Consider the following 19496-nt stretch of genomic DNA (forward strand, 5'->3'; position numbering starts at 1 on the left):
TTCTTGGCAGGTGGCTAAGGCCTGTCTCATCTGTGGTTTGTGTCAAAATGAGCTGACCAAGACTTCACGATTAATGATTAATAGCCTTTACTTGGGGACAAAGCCAGGAGCTCAGGAAGTCCTGACAGGCCCCTGCACATGCTTAGTTTAGAGTGCACTGTAGGGACCTTGGGCAGCCATTTTTCTTGTCACCGCCTTATCTGTGCATGAACTCTGGTCAGACCATGCAGCAATAGCTCCAGGTTCTTCCTGTAATGGCCAATTCCTAACGTCTATTGGGGCAACTCTGCTCACTGATAGGGAACCCTGGACAGGAAGGCCCACCAATTAGATCAATGTACACCAACAGTGGGCAAGTATCCCTTCTTTACATCTGCTCTTACAGAAGCATCAACCTCCAGAATTCTGAGGCAAGAAATCATTGCTGAGAGGTAGAGACTCCCAATCTCAGTGAGGAAGCCAACACTGCTCATCAAGGGAAGGCATTCTGTTACTTATTAAACCCCTACTATGTAGCCTGTTCATACATATTATCTAAACCTCACAACAATCCTGGGGGTAGCTAAAATGATGCCCATGTGTCAGATCACAAACAGAGGCTCAGGTTTCTTGCACAAGGCAAAAGTTAGTATAATGCCTGGCTGGAATTCCCGCCTATGTCTGTCTAATATAAGAAACTGTTGGCTGGGCATGGTGGCTCATGCCTGTAATCCTAGCACTTTGGGAGGCCAAGGTGGGTAGATCACTTGAGGTCAGGAGTTCGAGACCAGCCTGGCCAACATGGTGAGACCCTGTCTCTACAAAAATACAAAAATTAACTGGGTGTGAACAGAGGTTGCAGTGAGCTGAGATTGCACCATTGCACTGCAGCCTAGGCAACAGACTGAGTCTCAAAAAAAAAAGTGTTCATTCCATTATACCACATTGCCTTTCTAATGGCCTGGATGATCTCTAATCATTCCTTCAACTCCTATATTCTCTAGTCCTGTAAAGATTAGGAAATAAATAACCATCTTTCACATTTATATAATGATACATAGTTCATAAAGCACTTTCACAATATTTCGACTTTTTTTTTTTGAGACAGAGTCTCATTCTGTCGCTCAGGCTGGAGTGTGGTGGTGCGATCTCGGCTCATTGCAACCTTTGCCTCCTGGGTTCAAGCGATTCTCCTGCCTCAGCCTCCTGAGTAGCTGGAATTACAGGCACCCACCACCATGCCCATTTGTATTTTTAGTGTAGATGGGGTTTCACCACGTTGGCTAGACTAGTCTCAAACTCCTGACCTCAAGTGATTCGCCTGCCTCGGCCTCCCAAAGTGCTGAGATTACAGGTATGAGCCACTGCGCCCGGCCACCTTATTTGATATTTAAAACAATCTGTGGGCCGGGTGCGGTGGCTCACGCCTGTAATCCCAGCACTTTGGGAGGCCGAGGCGGGTGGATCACGAGGTCAGGAGATCAAGACCATCCTGGCTAACACAGCGAAACCCCGTCTCTACTAAAAACACAAAAAACTAGCCAAGTGTGGTCGCGGGCGCCTGTAGTCCCAGCTATTCGGGAGGCTGAGGTGGGAGAATGGCGTGAACCTGGGAAGCGGAGTTTGCAGTGACCCAAGATTGCGCCACTGCACTCCAGCCTGGGCGACAGAGCAAAACTCCATCTCAAAAAAAAATTAAAAAATAAAAAAAATTAAAAAATAAAACAATCTGTGAAATAAGGAGGGTTGATTTTAGTCCTATGATTGGTAGGTGCATTGGTACTTGAACATATCTTCTGATTCAAATAATGTTCTTTCTACTAAACCAAGATTCAACAAGGGAATCTTGTTTGCTTCAGGGAACACTACAACCATCAGGCAGGAAAAGGTGATAGGAAAGGCCCACAAAAGCAAAATTCCAACAACCTAACAAGCAGAAAACTAACATAAACCAAATGGTTTTGGTTTGTTTGCATTGTTGACGATAATTTTCATAATGGGTCTTTGATGGTACTCTTAAGTCCATAAAGTACCATTCCAATAACCAAAGAAATTTCAAACTATTTGCATCCCAGTTTTTAAAAAATGAGCAATCTGTGTCTGGTGCACATACTAACTCCATTATCCATACATTTCCATCTACTACTGCTCTCCAAATTCTATCTCTACTTCAGTTTGGTTCTATCCTGTGAAATACACCCTGACTTTAGTTTACAATAATTCTGTCAACAATTGCATGTGAGGCTGGGCACAGTAACTCACATCTGTAATCCCAGCACTTTGGGAGGCCAAGGCAGGATGATCACCTGAGGTCAGGAGTTCAAGACCAGTCTGGCCAACATAGTGAGACCCTGTCTCTATTAAGAATACAAAAATTAGCCAGGCATGGTGTCCCACGCCTGTAATCCCAGCTACTCAGGAGGCTGAGGCAGGAGAATCGCTTGAATCTGGGAGGCAAAGTTGCAATGAGCCCAGATCGAGCCACTGCCCTTCAGCCTAGGGAACAGGGCAAGACTCTGTCTCAAAAAAAAAAAAAAAAAAAAAAATTAGGCCAGGCACGGTGGCAGGCACCTGTAATCCCGGCTACTAGGGAGGCTGAGGCAAGAGAAACGCTTGAACCCGGGAGGCGGAGGTTGTAGTGAGCCGAGATCATGCCACTGCACTCCAGCCTGGGTGACAGAGTAAGACTTTGTCTCAAAAAAAAAAAAAAAAATTAAAAGAATTGCATGTTTTTCACACCTCTTGCGCAGTACCTAAAAGCAGTAAAATAAGAACTCGAAGAAAGAATTCATGTTCCTTGAAGGAACCAGAAAGCTCAAGAACTACCATGTTAACTGGGCCTTAAAGGATAATTAATAAAGCAGTATAAAAATAGAAAAGGGATATTTTTAAGCAAAGGAAACTGGGAAACCATGAAACCTACATGGGGATCCCTAAGAGGTTTAGTTGACTAAGACAGCATGAGACTGGGAGTATCGGGAGATAATGCACGACTGGTGGATTGGGACTTTGGAAACCTCAGAGCTTAAGGCATTTAAGTTGCACTAAAGATCATACTAGGGATTAATGATCATGGAACAGATGATCCAGAGCTGTACTCTTGGTATACTCACTTGAACAAAGGGATGCAGGAAGAGGAATGGGTAAGAGGCAGAAAGACGAAGGTCTGTTTGGGACATACTTATTTTGAATCTAAAGGAAGAGGTTTCAGAGTTATAAGTACTGCCAGCCAGGCACGATGGCTCACACCTGTAATACAAGCACTTTGAGAGGCTGAGGCAGGAGAATCGCTTGAGCCTGGTAGGTAGAGGCAAGCCAAGATGGTGCTACTGCACTCCAACTTGGGTGAGGGGAATGAAACCCCGCCTTAAAAAAAAAAAAAAAGGCTGGGCATGGTGGCTCATGCCTATAATCACAGCAATTTGGGAGGTTGAGGAGGGCGAATCATGAGGTCAGGAGATCGACAGCATCCTGGCTAACATGATGAAACCCTGTCTCTACGAAAAATACAAAAAAATTAGCCAGGCGTGGTGGCGGGCGCCTGTAGTCCCAGCTACTTGGGAGGCTGAGGCAGGAGAATGGCATGAACCCGGGAGGCGGGGCTTGCAGTGGGCCGAGCTAGCGCCACTGCACTCCAGCCTGGGTGACTCAGCAAGACTCCATCTCAAATAAAAAAAAAAAAAAAAAGTGACTCAGTAATGACTAAGTACATACACAATGATTATAGAACAAAATAATGACTACAACTCTGGAGAGGGCAGAGCTCTGCAGTTACAGTTCTGGGCATCATCCAGAGACAATCAAATCAAGTGCAAAGAGACACATTATCTTTCATGCAATCAATACTGTGTCAGAATTTTAGGTGTGAAAGGGCCTTTAATCACAAATCTCTCCCTTCCTGTTTTTAATGTACTTGCTCCACATCATATTATGTTCACTGTTTCACATGAATAACAAGTTTCTACTAGATTGTAAATCCCTATAAACAGAGGTACTTTAAAATTCTTTTAGATGCCATTATACAGTAGTAGACTCAAAACTGATACTCAGTTAACACTGAATGATAAATGTGAATATCCAACTAAAAGAAGAGCCCAAAACCTAAGCTAGATAAATGAGAATGGACTATTTCATAGATGGAGAGATTAAATGTCTGGCCCATAGCTCTTACCAATCAGCTGTAGGTTAGAACTATGACTTAGGTTCCCCATACCCAGTCTACTTCTCTATGGCCACTGCTAGGTTTCTCAAGGAGCTTCTACCCATCATCTCCTAGTGTCTAAGGCCACACCTTTCAAGCAACACACCTTTCACTCTATCAAGCCCCAAATACAAAGCACAGTGTGGGCAGGGCCATCTTTATTGAGGTTTTTAATTAAAATGCTTTGCAGAAGAGACCACAGCCTGCCAAGGGAGCAGCTTCCCAAATGTTTCCTGACCCATGACCTAGAGATGAAGTAATTTGATTTATTCCCTATTTCCTTCAGTCTCAATGGCTAAGGGGTAATGGATGGAAATGGGGAGAATGACTGAGTGGAGGCAAGGATGAAGCTCATTCTTAAAGAAAAACCTCAAAGTTCAACTTCAAACAGCTGAAGTTTGTTTCATAGCCGTTGGTCACCCAGTTCTAGCCAACCAGGAATAAATTATAGTTTTGCCACCTCAGCAGATGGCAACAGGAGCTTTCCAGAACTTTGGCCTGGTCTGCATCAGGTACCAACATCACAGCTGCTAAAATCACCAGAAGGGATTTTAGGACCGCTGTACTACTGTCCTTTCATTCAACGGGAAGTCCAGGCTTCACCCCAAAGAGCAGTCCATGAGGCTTCATTTATGCTTCTTCTCTTGTGTGCTGGTGAACCAAGAGTCTAGAAGCTTCTTGCTGTAGTACAACTGCCAGGCATGCACTTGGACTGCCAACACCAACACCAGATACATGACGGAAACGGCAGAAAAACCAAAGAGGAAACGGTAGGCCTTGCCATGGCGGTAGAGCTGCTGTGCAGCAGGGAACATCTCCATGCTGCCATAAATGAGTGGAGCGATGGAAAAGAGTCCCATGCTGATCATGGAGAGCACCAGGTAGCTAATGTTGTTGCGGGGAAAGGAGAGAAGGCCCAAGAGAGAGGGCAAAATGCTCAGCAAATACGGGTATTCCCACTGATAGGGCATGGCCACCTGATCATGTGACAAGAGCCTCAGGTGTCCCACGCTCATCTTGGCAACCAGCAGCAGCCATATGACCAGATGTACGTAGATCAGCTTCTTGATTTCATACTTCAGGGTCACACTGTGGGGCAGAGCAGAGGGAGAAGTATCTTTCAAATTTTTCTTACCACCAACTATATGCCAGGCAACTGTACTGGACACTGGGATACAAATTTGAATAAAACAGCCTAGAAGCCAGGCACAAAGAACAGAGGAGGAAAAAGTAATTAGAAAATGAAGTGAAAAAGTTCTAGTAAATGTATGTTCCCAAATATATGGGATCACAGGAAGGAGGAATCAACTCTGCCTGGCATGGAATGTCAGAGATGGCTATCTAGAGGCAGGTGATATCTGAACTAGGCTCAGGAATGAGTGAAGATGGGCATCCCATGCAGGAGCATGCAGGCAAAAAGGCCCAAGTATCTGTGTTCCAGGAAAGCAAGTGGTTACGTGTGGCAGGAACATATCGTTAGCGGGAGAGAGGTAGTGGGATATGAATCGCAAAGACTATGAGAGTTAAAGGCAGAAGAGGCTGGGCATGGTGGCTCACAACTCTAATCCAAGCACTTTGGTAGGCTGAAGCAGGAGGACTGCTTGAGCTCAGGAGTTTGAGACCAGCCTGGCAACAAAATGAGACCCCATCTCTATAAAAAAAAATAACAATACTAACAATAAAAAGGCAGGGCCTGGTGCGGTGGCTGACGCCTGTAATCTCAGCACTTTGGGGGGCCGAGGCGGGCTAATCACGAGGTCAGGAGATCGAGACCATCCTGGCTGACAAGGTGAAACCCCGTCTCTACTAAAAATACAAAAAAAATTAGCCGGGCGTGGTGGCAGGCGCCTGTAGTCCCAGCTACTCGGAAGGCTGAGGCTGAGAATGGCGTGAACCCAGGAGGCCGAGCTTACAAGTGAGCTGAGATCGCGCCACTGCACTCCAGCCTGGGTGACAGAGCATGACTCCGTCTCAAAAATAAATAAATAAAAAAAAATAATAATAAGGCAGAAGGGTAGCTCAGAGCTGTGTTTAGCAAGAGGACTCTGCACCATAGGGTTAAAGCCTGAAGGCAGAAGGTATTGGCAGAGAGGAAAGGTACTCAGGCTGCCCATACTTCTCCAGCTAGATTTTTCATCCAAAGGAAGTACATACTTATCTTATTCCTCTAATTCTCTCACGTCCCAGATGTATCCTCCTCATATCCCTAAGAGCAATGTTTCTACTCTGGGCTGGCATGAAAACACCTGCTTAAGTTGTGAGGCCCCCCTTCAGCCGGGGCCTCGAGATGTGAAAGAAATGAGAGTTCAAAGAGCTTGTCATTCTTCAAAACTCTGGAAAGAAAGATGTGAAGAACATCCTGGGAGAGGTCAATGGATTTAAGGAAGTAAAAATTTTAAAATTTTTATTTAAAATATTTATTGTAGAAAATGTGGAAAGGTTGAAAAAAAAAAAGTCTCCCCTAGACTTCAAGCTCCATGAAGGCAGGGTTTGTTTTTTTTTTTTAATAAAATTGTTCATTGAAGGTATAACATGCATACAAAGACCATGTCTGCTTTTGCTCACTATTATAACCTAGTGTCTGGCAGTGTATGATATTTGGAAGCTCAGTATTTGTCGAACTAGTAATCGAATGTAGAAATACCCCTTACGTGGGAGTGTTTATAAAATTCATTTTAGGCAAGGCATCCTTAGGAAAGGCTGCCTTTTACTGTCTATATCCCCCCAAACGGCCCAAAATATAACATCTACCAAATAATACGTGATAGGCCTTATGCTACTTTCTTTACACGAATTACTGATTAATCTTTCACCAAAACCTAAAAGGCAGATTATTCTCTCCCTCTACAGACGAGGAAGGTGAGGCTCAAATTATAAATTCGGTTTCGAAGGTGATACAGCGGGGCCAGCATCGACGTGACTCGGGAGCCCACGCAGGGCGGCAGCCCACGCGGGGCTGGATCCCCTCAAGGCACCGGGCAGATTGAGGGGTGGAGCTCGCGGGGGCCACGGGGCTTTCCAGGATGGGGGACAGGCCTGAAGCCGTCACGGGACGAGGGGACTTGGCAGGTGAGCCGGGGCTGGCTGGGGAGCAAGACCCTGAGGCCGGGCGGACGTCGCCTCCGAAGCCCCGCAGGCTCCAGCAGGGGAGAAAGCCTCCGTGCTCCTCGCCTCACTTCATACCTCATCTGGTAGTGCATGGCGACGCGCTCCCGGTGCTGAAAGTCGCTGCCGTCGGTGCCGGCCGCTCGCGGGCCTGCTCGAGACGCCATTGTGCCTGCCCAGAACCCCCGAAACCCTCACACAGACCTGGTACCGCAACGACAGCGCCAAACGACCCAAGGACCCTATTTGCGCCGCCGCAGCCGCGCGGCTCTGTGAAGAGAACTTCCGGCCTCGCTGTCTCTGGAGGACCGACTCTGTGGTCGCCCCTCTCCGCGCAGGCGCCCTCGTTCCCTCTCGCCCCCGCCCAGCCCAGCCCCGCCTCCCGTGGAGCGCGCAGGAAATTAATCCCCAGCCTCTTTTGCTGGCGCCCAGAGGCCTCTTGAACGCTTTTACTTTCTTAAGACGTAATATCAGTTTAGGATACCTCTGTCCACACTTTAAAGAGGGGGAAACTGATACATTCTGTGACTTTCCCTGGAGCACACATCATTCACACAGTCTCATGCCTTTAATCCCAGCACTTTGGAAGGCCGAGGTGGGTGGATCACTTGATGTTAGGAGTTCAAGACCAGCCTGAGCAACATGGTGAAATCCCGTCTCTACTAAAAATACAAAAATTAGCCGGGTGTGGTGGCGGGTTCCTGTAATCCCAGCTACTTGGGTGGCTGAGGCAGGAGAATCGCTTGAGCCAGGGAGGCAGGGGTTGCAGTAAGTGGAGATTGTGCCACTGCATTCCAGCCTGGGGGACAGAGTGCAGAGTGAGACTCTGTGTCAAAATAAGTTTCTCACATTTAATCATTGCAAAGAGAAAAAGGGAACCTCTCAGGAAATCTGGCTTGTCCCCCTTAACCAAATAGTTAATTTGATCAAAAATGAGATAAACTGATATCTTGTGCCTCTTTTAATAGACTGAGGATACAGCATCACTTCTGTGATGTTTCTGCCAAAAATACCTAACTGAATCTAATCATGAAGAAATTACATAAATCCAGACGGAGGGACATTCTAGAAGAGAGCTGGACTGTACTCTTCAAAAATGTCAAGGCCATGAAAGAAAAATTATTTCCAAATAAACTTTATCTGTAGAGACAAAGTAGGAATGACCATTGCCAGAAGCTTGAGGGGTGGACAGAGAATGGGGAGCTAGTGTTTAATTGGTACAGAGCTTCAGTTTGGGAAGATGAAAAAAGTTCTAGAGATGGATGGTGGTGCTGACTGCACAACTATATGTATGTGCTTAATGCCACTGAACTGTACACTTAAAAATGATTAACATAGTAAGTTTTATGTTGTGTGCATTTTACCACAATAACAAAATACTAAGCAAAACTTTAAAGAAAGATGTTATCCGAATAAAGAAAAAAAGAAAGAAAAAAGCATGTATAGTGAGCATCCACTATGCACCAGGATGCTCTGCTATGACCTGGGGACACAGAAGTAAACATGGTCCATTTCCCCTGAGGAATGACAGCCCAGTCAGGGGAAGAACTTGTACCCATGAAGCTAAGAAATACAAGAAAACACAAGAGGCTGAGGGAGGAAAAATGAGGTCTCTCTCCCTGACCTGGAGGGTTAGGAAAGTCTCTCTGGAGTGGCAGCAATTGGACTGACGTCTGAAGCCTGAGTGGGAATTAGCTAAAGAGGTGGGGAACAGAAGAGCTTTTCAGGCAGAGGGAACAGCACGTGGGAAGGCCCCAAATCCAGAGAGCACTTGGCTGTTCAAAGAACTGAGAAACTTAAGAGTGACTGGAGCATTTGGAGGGTTCAGTAAAGCGTTAAGTCATTATCCCAGGGGGTTTGGGGAACCACTAAAAGGTTTAACCAGGAAAACAACACAGTTCTGCATTTTTAAAAGATAGGTCTAGGTGGGGGCACAGTGCCTTAAGCCTGTAATCTCAGCACTTTGGGAGGCCAAGGCAGGAGATCAGCCTGGGCAGCATAGTGAGACTCCCGTCTCTACAAAAATAAAAAATAAAATAATATTAGTTGGCATGGTGGTGCATGCCTGTAGTCCAGGCTACTCGGGAGGATGAGGTGGGAGAATCATTTGAGACCAGGAGTTCAAGGTTACAGTGAGCCATGATTATACCACTGCACTCCATTCCGGGCAACAGAGCAAGACACTGTCTATAAATAAATAAATATAGATAGATCTAGTTGCTGTGTAGAGAATGGCTTGCAGGGGCCAAGGGTGAAGCAGAGGAATCACTTGAAGGCTACTGCAGTAATTCAGGCAATCCTAGGGGTGGCTTGGGCTAGGAGGTGGCAATGGACAGAGAGGAACGAATTTGAGTTCCTTGGGATTTAACATCTGTAGGTGGGTAACAAGAGCACATATGGCCGGGCGCGGTGGCTCAAGCCTGTAATCCCAGCACTTTGGGAGGCCGAGGCGGGCAGATCACGAGGTCAGGAGATTGAGACCATCCTGGCTAATCCGGTGAAACCTCATCTCTACTAAAAATACAAAAAAATTAGTCGGGCGTGGTGGCGGGCGCCTGTAGTTCCAGCTACTTGGGAGGCTGAGGTAGGAGAATGGCGTGAACCCGGGAGGCGGAGCTTGCAGTGAGCCGAGATCACGCCACTGCACTCCAACCTGGGCGACAGAGCAAGACTCTGTCTCACAAAAAAAAAAAAAAGAGCACATATGACCAGCAAGGGGCTCACACTAGGAAGGGAGTCTGTGTGGCTGGGATCTGAGAAAGGCAAGCAAGAAATCGGCAACATTGGCCGGGCACGGCTCACACCTGTAATCCCCACTTTGGGAGGCTGAGGTGGTGGATCACTTGAGGTCAGGAGTTCAAGACTAGCCTGGCAACATGGTGAAACCCTGTCTCTACCAAAAGAAATACAAAAATTATCAGGGTGTGGTAGTGCATGCCTGTAGTCCCAGCTACTTGGGAAGCTGAGGCAGGAGAATCTCTTGAACCCGGGAGGCGAAGGTTGCAGTGACCTGAGATCACACCACTGCACTCCAGCCTGAGCAACAGAGTGAGATCCTGTCTCAAATTAAAAAAATAATAATAAGAAGAAAAAAGGCTGGGCACAGTGGCTCACACCTGTAATCCCAACACTTTGGGAGGCTGAGGCGGGCAGATCACGAGGTCAGGAGATCGAGACCAGCCTGGCTAACATGGTGAAACCCTGTCTCTACTAAAAATACAAAAAATTAGCCGGGCGTGGTGGCATGTGCCTGTAGTCCCAGCTACTCGGGAGGCTGAGGCAGGAGAATCGCCTGAACCCAGGGGGCAGAGGTTGCAGTGAGCAGAGATCATACCGTTGCACTCCAGCCTGGGCGACAGAGTGAGAGAAAAGAAATCAGCAACATTTATTGAGTACCTACTCTATGCTAGGCATATTCACACACGTGAACTCATTCTCTTTTTCCAATACCCTTGGAGATAATTACTTTTGTTATCATTATCTTACACAAGGGAAAATTAAGGCTCAGAAAGGGGAAGTGACTTGCCCAGGATCACGCAGCAATAGCACTATAAGAACTCAGACCAAAGTGACCCTAGGGCTGGAGGATTTTTACTACCAGATCTGTTACTGTCCTGTTTAAGGGATAATGGTTCAGGACCCACTGAGGGATAACTAAGAGGGTTCAGGACCTCTGGGGAAATGGGCCAGGAATATTTGTCACCTCCCCCTAGGCTCTCTAGAATGTCTTTCTTTGCCCTGTGGAAATCCTGCTGACCCTTTAGGACCCATCTTACTGCACCAAGGATCACCTGCTTCCATATTAGTTTTCATCGTTTTTGCTGTCTGTGAAGCCTGGTCTAGAACCATCTGTGATAGACTCATCCAGGATGCTTGTTAAAAACACAGATTTCTGGGCCCCACCCTAACCCAAATGAATCATTCCCCAAAGCTGGGCCTAAGAATATCTTTTTAGTTTAAAATGTTGACTAGGTAATGCATTTACATGGTTCAAAAACCAAACAATAAGCTGGCTGTGGTGGCATGTACCTATAGTCCCAGCTACTCATGAGGCTGAGGTGGGAAGATTGCTTGAGTTCAGGAGTTTGAGGCCAGCCTGGGCAACATGATGAGACCCTGAGCATGGTGGCTCATGCCTTTAATCCCAGCACTTTGGGAGGCTGAGGCAGGAGGATTGCTTGAGTCCAGGAACTCGAGATCAGCCTGGGTGACATAGCAAGAACCTATCTCTAAAAATAAAATTAGCCAGGCAGGATGGCATATGTCTGTAGTCTCAGCTACTCAGGAGGCTGAGATGGGAGGATCGCTTGAGCCCAGCAGGTTGAGGCTGCAGTGAGCCACGATTACACCATTGCACTCCAGCCTGGGCAACGGAACAAGACCCTGTCTCAAAAAGAAAATACAAATGGTCATATGGAAAGGATGCTAATGCAAAGGCATAGCTGTTTAGAGCAGAGGTTCATAACTGTTTTTGTGCCATGAATTTCCTCGGCAGCCTGGGGAAGCTACAGACTCTCAGAATGATATTTTTATTTTTTATTTAATTTTTTTTTTTTTTCAATTTGAGAGCAGGTACTGTTTATTAACCAACCAGCTTAGAAAAATAATCATGGTAGACACCTTAGTTCATTCTTCTAATAAGCCTGTTGATCTGGTCCTCCCTGTTGCCAGCATCTCCACCTTCTACAAAATGGGTTGTCTTTTTCTTCATTCCACCTCGTGGAGAAGACAATTTGAAGGGCCACAGGAAGTTATTTGCCTCTTTGAAGCGTTTTCCAACAGTATAGATCTCATGAATCAGATCCTCCATGCAGATGATGCTGTATTTACCAAGAGATTGAGCAATCAAAGCGTTATCTGTCAAAGCAATTCACTTCTTATTGATTTTGCCATAACCACGAGTTCATTTACTGACTTCAGATTGGGGTACCCCCATGCAATATATGGCTCTACAATCCTCAGCATGTTAATCGAAGCCTTGTTGAGCTTCACAAAGGTTCCATTGAAGATTTGACGAAGGCGAAGCAGCTGCAACACCTTTTGAACCTTTGGGCTCACGCCGTTGATACCTCTGATTCTGATGACAAACGCCAATTTGGGTTCTGCAGGTACATAGAAGTTGCCAGCTTTTCTTGCCATCCTCGCCATTCGAATTTCAGTTCTGTACATTTGCCTATATTCCTTGTGATAGTGCTTTGCTTTTTCATAGATAAGCTTCCTCCTTGCCTTTTGAAGCATCTTTTGGGCAAATTTCTTTCTCAGGTGCTTGATCTTCAGCTCTGCGAAATTCTTTCGCTTTTTCTTAAGGGTTTCTGGCACAGCAGGAACCTCCTTCTTCTTCTCTTCTACACCCTCCATGGTTCCAGCCGGAAAAAGAGAATTAATTATTTTTTTTTGAGACAGGGTCTTCCTCTGTTGCCCAGGCTGGAGTGCAGTGGTACCATCATGGCTCACTGAGCCTTGACCTCCTGGGCTCAAGTGAACCTCCTGCCTCAGCCATGCGAGTAACTTGGATTATAGGCATGCACCACTATGCCTGGCTTATTTTACATTTTTTGTAGAGATGGGGGTTTTGCTATGTTGCCCAGGGTGGTCTCAAATTCTTGGCCTCAAGCAAACCTCCTGCCTTAGCCTCCCAAAGTGCTAGGATTACAGGCATGAGCCACCACACCCTGGCTTATTTTATTTATATTTTTAGAGACAGGGTCTTGCTCAGACTGAAGTGCAGTGGTACAATCATGTCTCACTACAACCTTGAACTCCTAGGCTCAAGGGGCCCTCCCACCTCAGCCTCCTGAGTAGCTGGGATGTGTGCCACCACACCCAGCTAATTTTTGTATTTTTTGTAGAGACAAGGTCTTACTATGTTGCCCAGGCTGGTCTTGAACTCCTGGCCTCAAGCAATACTCCTGCCTCGGCCTCACAGACTGCTGGGATTACAGGTGTGAGCCACTGTGCCCTGACCCTGCCTTGTTTTGACTGAACAATATACCTTGACTGTTTTCTCCAGATCATAAAGAAACATAAAGAACATCCTTACTCTTTTTTTTTTTTGAGATGGAGTTTCACTGTTGTTGCCCAGGCTGGAGTGCGGTGGTACATTCTCGGCTCACTGCAACCTCTGCCTCCCGGGTTCAAGCGATTCTCCTTCCTCAGCCTCCTGAGTAGCTGGGACTACAGGCGCCCACTACCACGCCTGGCTAATTTTTTTGTATTTTTTTAGTAGAGACGGGGTTTCACCATGTTAACCAGGATGGTCTTGATCTCCTGACCTCATGATCCGCCTGCCTTGGCCTTCCAAAGTGCTGGGATCACAGGCATGAGCCACCGCGCCCGGGCATTAATTTATATGTAGATAGAGTAGGGAGGAAAGAATGAGAGAGAAAGAGAGAGACTAGCTTCTTGTCTGTGATATTAGTTCGAATATACAGTATTTTCCCTATTTATTTTATGTCTTTTGACTTTTTATTCATGGTGTTATAAATTTAACATGCAGAATATATTTTTAAATTTAGTGGCTTCTCAATTTTGAGTCGTAGCTACAGTCCTTTTCCAATCCAAGGTGTCCCAGATGATTTTCATGCACTACAGAGTTTGAGAACCATGCTCAGACATTGCCTTTCTCACTGGAATGTGAATTCCCCAAAGGCAGGGACAAGAACTAAGTCATCCATGTCCCCAGCAGCTCATAGTGTCTGGCATAGTGTAAAAATTTCAATGCCTGTAATCCCAGCACTTTGGGAGCTCGAGGCGGGAGGATCGCTTGAGCCCAGGAGTTCGAGACCAGCCTGGGGAACATGGCAAAACTCCATCTCTATTAAAAGAAAAAAGAAAAAAAAATTAAAAAGAAAGAAATGCTGGTTGAATAGATAAATTCCAATGGAGCCAAAACCATCTCCCTCTCTTAATCACTATGAAGAATCCCCGGGTTTATCCTTCATCCCCAGACAGTGCTCTCTGGCTTTAGCTCGTGGTTATCTTTGTCTTTCTGTGTCTGGTTTTCTGTCAGGGCCAGACCTCTCCTGAGTCATCTATTGGCCTATCTATCTCAGGACACCAAGTACACAGTGTAATAAATATTTGAGCCATGATTGTTGAAGGGAGGGGCCCCGACTCTTTCTCCAGAACCTCTTCCCTAAAGGGTTTTGCTTGTACCTTTCTCCTGGCTGTTGGTCTGTCCTTAAGTTTGTGTTCCTGTCTCCTCACTCTCTCTTCATGCTCCCTTCTCAAATCCTTTGCAATGATGTTTCCTTTGTCTCGATCATCCCCCAGGATTTAGTCAGGATTTACCTCAAAGCTCACCGCCTTGGAGGCATTTCTTGAACGCACAGGCCAATCTAACTCTCCAGCTGTTGTTATTATATCACCTTGTTTTGTTTTCTTCCCAGAACATCATTATCTGAAATTATTTTGTTTATTTGCATATTTATTCATGGTCTGAGTTCCCACCTTCCTCAGGAATGTCAGCTCCTTGAAGTGTGGGACAAGGCTGTCTTGTTTCCTGTTGTATTCTTAGCCCCAGAAGGACTGGCATATAGTAAGTGCTTAATAAATATTTGCTGAATGAATGAATGATGGTTGCCTGAGAGCCCCTCCAGGGAAGGATTTAGATCTAAATTATAACAATTTCCGTTTATTGAGCTCTAAGGATGCACTAGACTCTGTAGCAAGTACATTTCACAATTATCTCATTTAATCTTCATGGAAACCAGATTCAGTAGAGCTATTTTTATCCCCAGTTGTTGGATCAAACTGAAGCTTAGAGAAGTTAGCTCACACAGCTAGCGCTAGACCACTGGTTCTCAAAGTGGGCTCCCTGAGCAGCCATGGATTCTGAATCACCTGGGAACCTTTAGTAATGCAAATTCCTAGGCACCACCCCAGACTTACTAAGTGAGAAATTCTGGGGTGGGGCCTAGCAATCTGAATTTTAACAAATCTGCCAGCTGATTCTGATGCACCAAAGTGTGAAAAACCCTGTGTTAAAAGAAAGATGAGGTTAAACGTTTTTTAGAAAACACAGCTTTCTTGAGACAGAATTCACATCACCCACTCAAGTGTACAAGTCAATGATTTCTAGTATATTTACAGGGTTGTGCAACCATCACTGAAATAGTTTGTAATTAATAGGTTAAAAAAAAAAAGAAAGAAACCTGGCCGGGCGCGGTAGTCCATGCCTGTAATCCCAGCACTTTGGGAGGCAGAGGCAGGCAGATCACTTGAGGTCAGGAGTTCGAAACCAGCCTGGCCAACATGGTGAAACCTTGTCTCTACTAAAAATACAAAAATTAGCTAGGTGTGGTGGCACTTGCCTGTGGGAGGGGGAGTTTGCTGTAAACTGAGATTGCGCCATTGCACTCCAGCCTGGGTGACATAGCGAGACTCTGTCTCAAAAAAAAAAGTAAAATAAAAGAAGGCCGGGCGCGGTGGTTCACGCCTGTAATCCCAGCACTTTGGGAGGCTGAGGCAGGCAGATCACGAGGTCAGGAGATCGAGACCATCCTGGCTAACACGGTGAAACCTCGTCTCTACTAAAAATACAAAAAAATTAGCCAGGCATGGTGGCAAGCACCTGTAGTCCGAGCTACTGGGGAGGCTGAGGCAGGAGAATGGCGTGAACCCGGGAGGTGGAGCTTGCAGTGAGCCGAGATCCTGCCACTGCACTCCAGCCTGGGTGACAAAGCAAGGCTCTGTCTCAAAAAAAAAAAAGAAAGAAAGAAAAGAGAAAAGTCCGGGCACGGTGGCTCATGCCTGTAATCCCAGAACTTAGGGATGCCCAGGCGGGCGGATCATGAGGTCAGGAGATCGAGACCATCCTGGCTAACACGGTGAAAACCTGTCTCTACTAAAAATACAAAAAATTAGCCGGGCGTGGTGGCGGGTGCCTGTAATCCCAGCTACTCTGGAGGCTGAGGCAGGAGAATGGCATGAACCCGGGGGGCGGAGCTTGCAGTGAGCAGAGATCGCGCCACTGCACTCCAGCGTGGGCGACAGAGCGAGACTCCCGTCTTAAAAAAAAGAAAAGAAAAAAAAAAAGAAAACCCTAAAAGAAACCCTGTACTAATTAGCAGCCACTCCCCATTCCCCTCCCATCCCCTACTCCCAGCCCGAAGCAACCACTAACCCCATTTTGTCTTTTTTTTTTTTTTTTTTTTTTTTTTTTTGAGGCGGAGTCTCCCTCAGTCGCCCAGGCTGGAGTGTAGTGGTGCAATCTCGGCTCACCGCAAGCTCTGCCCCACGGGTTCACACCATTCTCCTGCCTCAGCCTCCCGAATAGCTGGGACTACAGGCGCCTGCCACCACGCCCGGCTAATTTTTTGTATTTTTAGTAGAGACGGGGTTTCGACGTGTTAGCCAGGATGGTCTCGATCTCCTGACCTCGTGATCCGCCTACCTCATCCTCCCAAAGTGCTGTGATTACACGTGTGAGCCACCGCGCCTGGCCCTATTTTGTCTTTATATAGATTTGCCTATTCTAGACATTTCATATAAGTGGAATCACACAATATGTATATGATTCCTGTGACTGGCTTTGTCTACTTTCTCTACTGTTTGCAAGGTTCCTCCATGTGGTAGTATGGATCCTTTTTGACAAATAATATACCATGTATGGATACGCACATTTAAAAAATCGATTTATAAATTGAACATTCATGTGTTTCTACCTTTTGGCTATTATGAATAATCCTATGAATATTCACATACAAGTTTTTGTGTAGACATATTTTTCATTTCTTTTGTATATGTATGTGTGTATATATATGTGTGTGTGTATATATATATATATACACACACACATATATGTAATTTTGTTTGGTTTTGGTTTTGTTTCTTTTCTTTTGTAAAGACAGGGTCTCCCTATGTTACTCAGGCTAAATTTTAATTCCTGGGCTCAAGTGATCCTCCTGCATCAGCCTCGTTCTGAGCATCTGGGACAACAGGTGTGCTCTATATGACACACCACACGCACACACACACACACACACACACAGAAGTGGAACTGCTGGGTCATAGATCTTACACTCTTAACCACTCCACATTTCAGCTTGTCTTACTCCCTGCTATGATTTAATATGTACATTATCAAATTGAGAAAAAGACAAAAAAATTAAAAATAATAAAATAAAAATAAAAAATTATCAGTAATACTAATAATCACTTCGATCTATTGAGTGTTTATGTTTGCAAAGCCTTTACTTTTTTTCTTTTTTTTGAGACAGAGTCTCGCTCTGTCACCCAGGCTGGAGTGCAGTGGCGTGATCTCAGCTCACTGCAACTTCTGCCTCCTGGGTTCAAGTGATTCTCCTGCCTCAGCCTCCTGAGTAGCTGGGATTTCAGGCACCTGCCACCATGCATGGCTAATTTTTGTATATTTAGTAGAGATGGGGGTTTCGCCATATTGACCAAGCTGGTCTCGAACTCTTGACCTTGTGATCTGTACACCTCGGCCTCCCAAAGTGCCAGGATTAGAGGTGTAAGCCACCGTGCCCGGCCTTTTTTTTTTTTTTTTTTTGAGACAAGGTCTCACTCTGTCGCCCAGAATGGAGTGCAGTGGTGCGATCTAAGCTCACTGCAACCTCTGCCTCCCAGGCTCAAGCGATTCTCCTGCCTCAGCCTCCCAGGTAGCTGGGATTACAGGCACACACCACCACGCCTGGCTCATTTTTTTATTTTTAGTAGAGACGGGGCTTCACCATGTTGGCCATGCTGGTCTCAAACTCCTGACCTCAAGTGATCCACCTGCCTCGGCCTCCCAAAGTGCTGGGATTAGAGGCGTCAGCCACGGCACCCAGGCTACTTTTTTCTTTTCTTTTTTTTTTTTTTCAGAGACAAGGTCTCACTCTATTGCCCAGGCTGTCCTCCAACCCCTGTCCTCAAGCAATCCTCCCGCCTCAGCCTCCCAAAACCCTGGGATTATAGGCATGAACCACTGTGCCCCTTTACTTTTATTGTCACTAATCCTCACCACTACCCTATAAAACAAGAATTATTATCCTCATTATACAGAGAAGAGAAACTGGGGCTCACAGAAGTCAGGTGATCTGTCTAAGCTCAAGCAAACTGATATGGGGTGGAGTTGGGACCACAACCCACATCTGCCTGCTTTCTGTGCCCTCTGTGCTTGATCTCACGTCATGGGCCATCCGTTTTGCCAAAGCTTTCGAAACGTGCCTTCTCCCCTCCTTTTAGGCCTTTTCTGGAAGTCAGGCTGGCTTGCAGCTCTCACCCCAAGCTCTTTTCCCCAGCTGGGGCTGAAGACTGGGGAGGAGCTTCATGCGGGCTGGAAATAAATGAAAGGAGGGCTGGGCAGGACAGGGCAGTATTTCCAGGAGGCTGTGAGGGGGAGGTAAGGAGTTTGTTATTGTTTTGGGTTTGGGGATTTTTTTTTTCTTTGCTCCTGGAGACCAGGTTAGGTAGCTCTTGGCAGAGTTTTGCTAGGGATACGAAGTGGGTGAGGCTGAGGCAAGCAGAATCCTCCTGCCTCAGGCTCCCACGTAGCTAGGACTAGAGCTACTGTAGTGCTAAGTGGGAAAGGGAGTTTTCTGCCTCTGTGGGGCCTGGTCTGAAAAGTCCCCCAAATTGTTAAAAGGAGAGAGTGATTGTCCCCAACTGGCAAGGGGGCTTTTGTTTTATGTCCACCCCTTGTGCCCCTTGCTCTGCGAAGCCCTACGTGTGCCGGGGGCTTCGAATAGGAAGAGGACCTCAGGGCCAAGCACCCAGGGACTGAGGGGCTACAGCAGAAACAGACCCAGAGGCACCTGTGGCTAAGAAGAGCAGGATGAAGGGGTAATAATTTTGTGAGTGGTCTAAGAAGACTTTACTTTTAAAGAGTGGAAAGCAATGAAACGGAGGCTTCAAGGCTGCAAAAATTTCACCCTGGATCAGAGAAAGGCACAACAGGTGGAGGGAACTATCTGTGCAAAGGGTTGGGCCCTTCAAGAGCTGGAGCACAGAGGTTTAGGTTTAGGAGAAAAAGTGGTGACAGATGAGCCCAGGGCTATCTGCTTAGACCTGTGATCTAATACGGGTGCCAAGAGCCACATGGCAATGTAGCTATTTAAATTTAAATTAGTTAAAATTCAATAAAGTAAAAAATACAGCTCCTGTGCCGGATGCAGTGGCTCACGCCTGTAATCCCCGCACTTTGGGAGGCCGAGGCAGGGAGATCACCTGAGGTCAGGAGTTCAAGACCAGTCTCGCCAACATGGTG

General features: G+C 46.2%; 2 protein-coding genes and 1 pseudogene across 4 annotated transcripts in view; all 3 read right to left on the reverse strand.

Annotated features, from left to right (window-relative positions):
• IL17RE (interleukin 17 receptor E) overlaps positions 1 to 19496 on the reverse strand; it is an 89738-nt gene that overhangs the window by 19429 nt on the left and 50813 nt on the right. The window lies entirely within an intron of this gene.
• On the reverse strand, positions 4322 to 7641 carry JAGN1 (jagunal homolog 1). Of its 2 annotated transcripts, none has more exons than XM_055260584.2 (2): positions 7364 to 7641; positions 4322 to 5269 (listed from the first exon to the last, which is right to left on the reverse strand). In XM_055260584.2, exons 1-2 carry the CDS (start codon positions 7450 to 7452, stop codon positions 4807 to 4809), a joined length of 552 nt encoding a protein of 183 aa, XP_055116559.1. In that variant the 5' UTR covers positions 7453 to 7641; the 3' UTR covers positions 4322 to 4806. The 2 variants fall into 2 exon arrangements, with proteins under 2 accessions (XP_055116559.1, XP_055116560.1); XM_055260585.2 differs by lacking the exon at positions 7364 to 7641 and adding an exon at positions 6335 to 6493.
• LOC129471654 (large ribosomal subunit protein uL30-like) lies at positions 11847 to 12673 on the reverse strand (annotated as a pseudogene).

Source organism: Symphalangus syndactylus, chromosome 21 (assembly GCF_028878055.3).
Source record: "Symphalangus syndactylus isolate Jambi chromosome 21, NHGRI_mSymSyn1-v2.1_pri, whole genome shotgun sequence".
In the NCBI taxonomy this organism is placed as follows: domain Eukaryota; kingdom Metazoa; phylum Chordata; class Mammalia; order Primates; family Hylobatidae; genus Symphalangus; species Symphalangus syndactylus.

Excerpts from the sequence above, each read along its gene's own strand:
- JAGN1 (XM_055260584.2), bottom strand. The coding sequence starts at position 7,452 with ATGGCGTCTCGAGCAGGCCCGCGAGCGGCCGGCACCGACGGCAGCGAC. Across the intron at positions 5,270-7,363 it reads GCCATGCACTACCAGATGAG|TGTGACCCTGAAGTATGAAA; the intron begins GTATGAAGTGAG and ends TCTGCCCCACAG.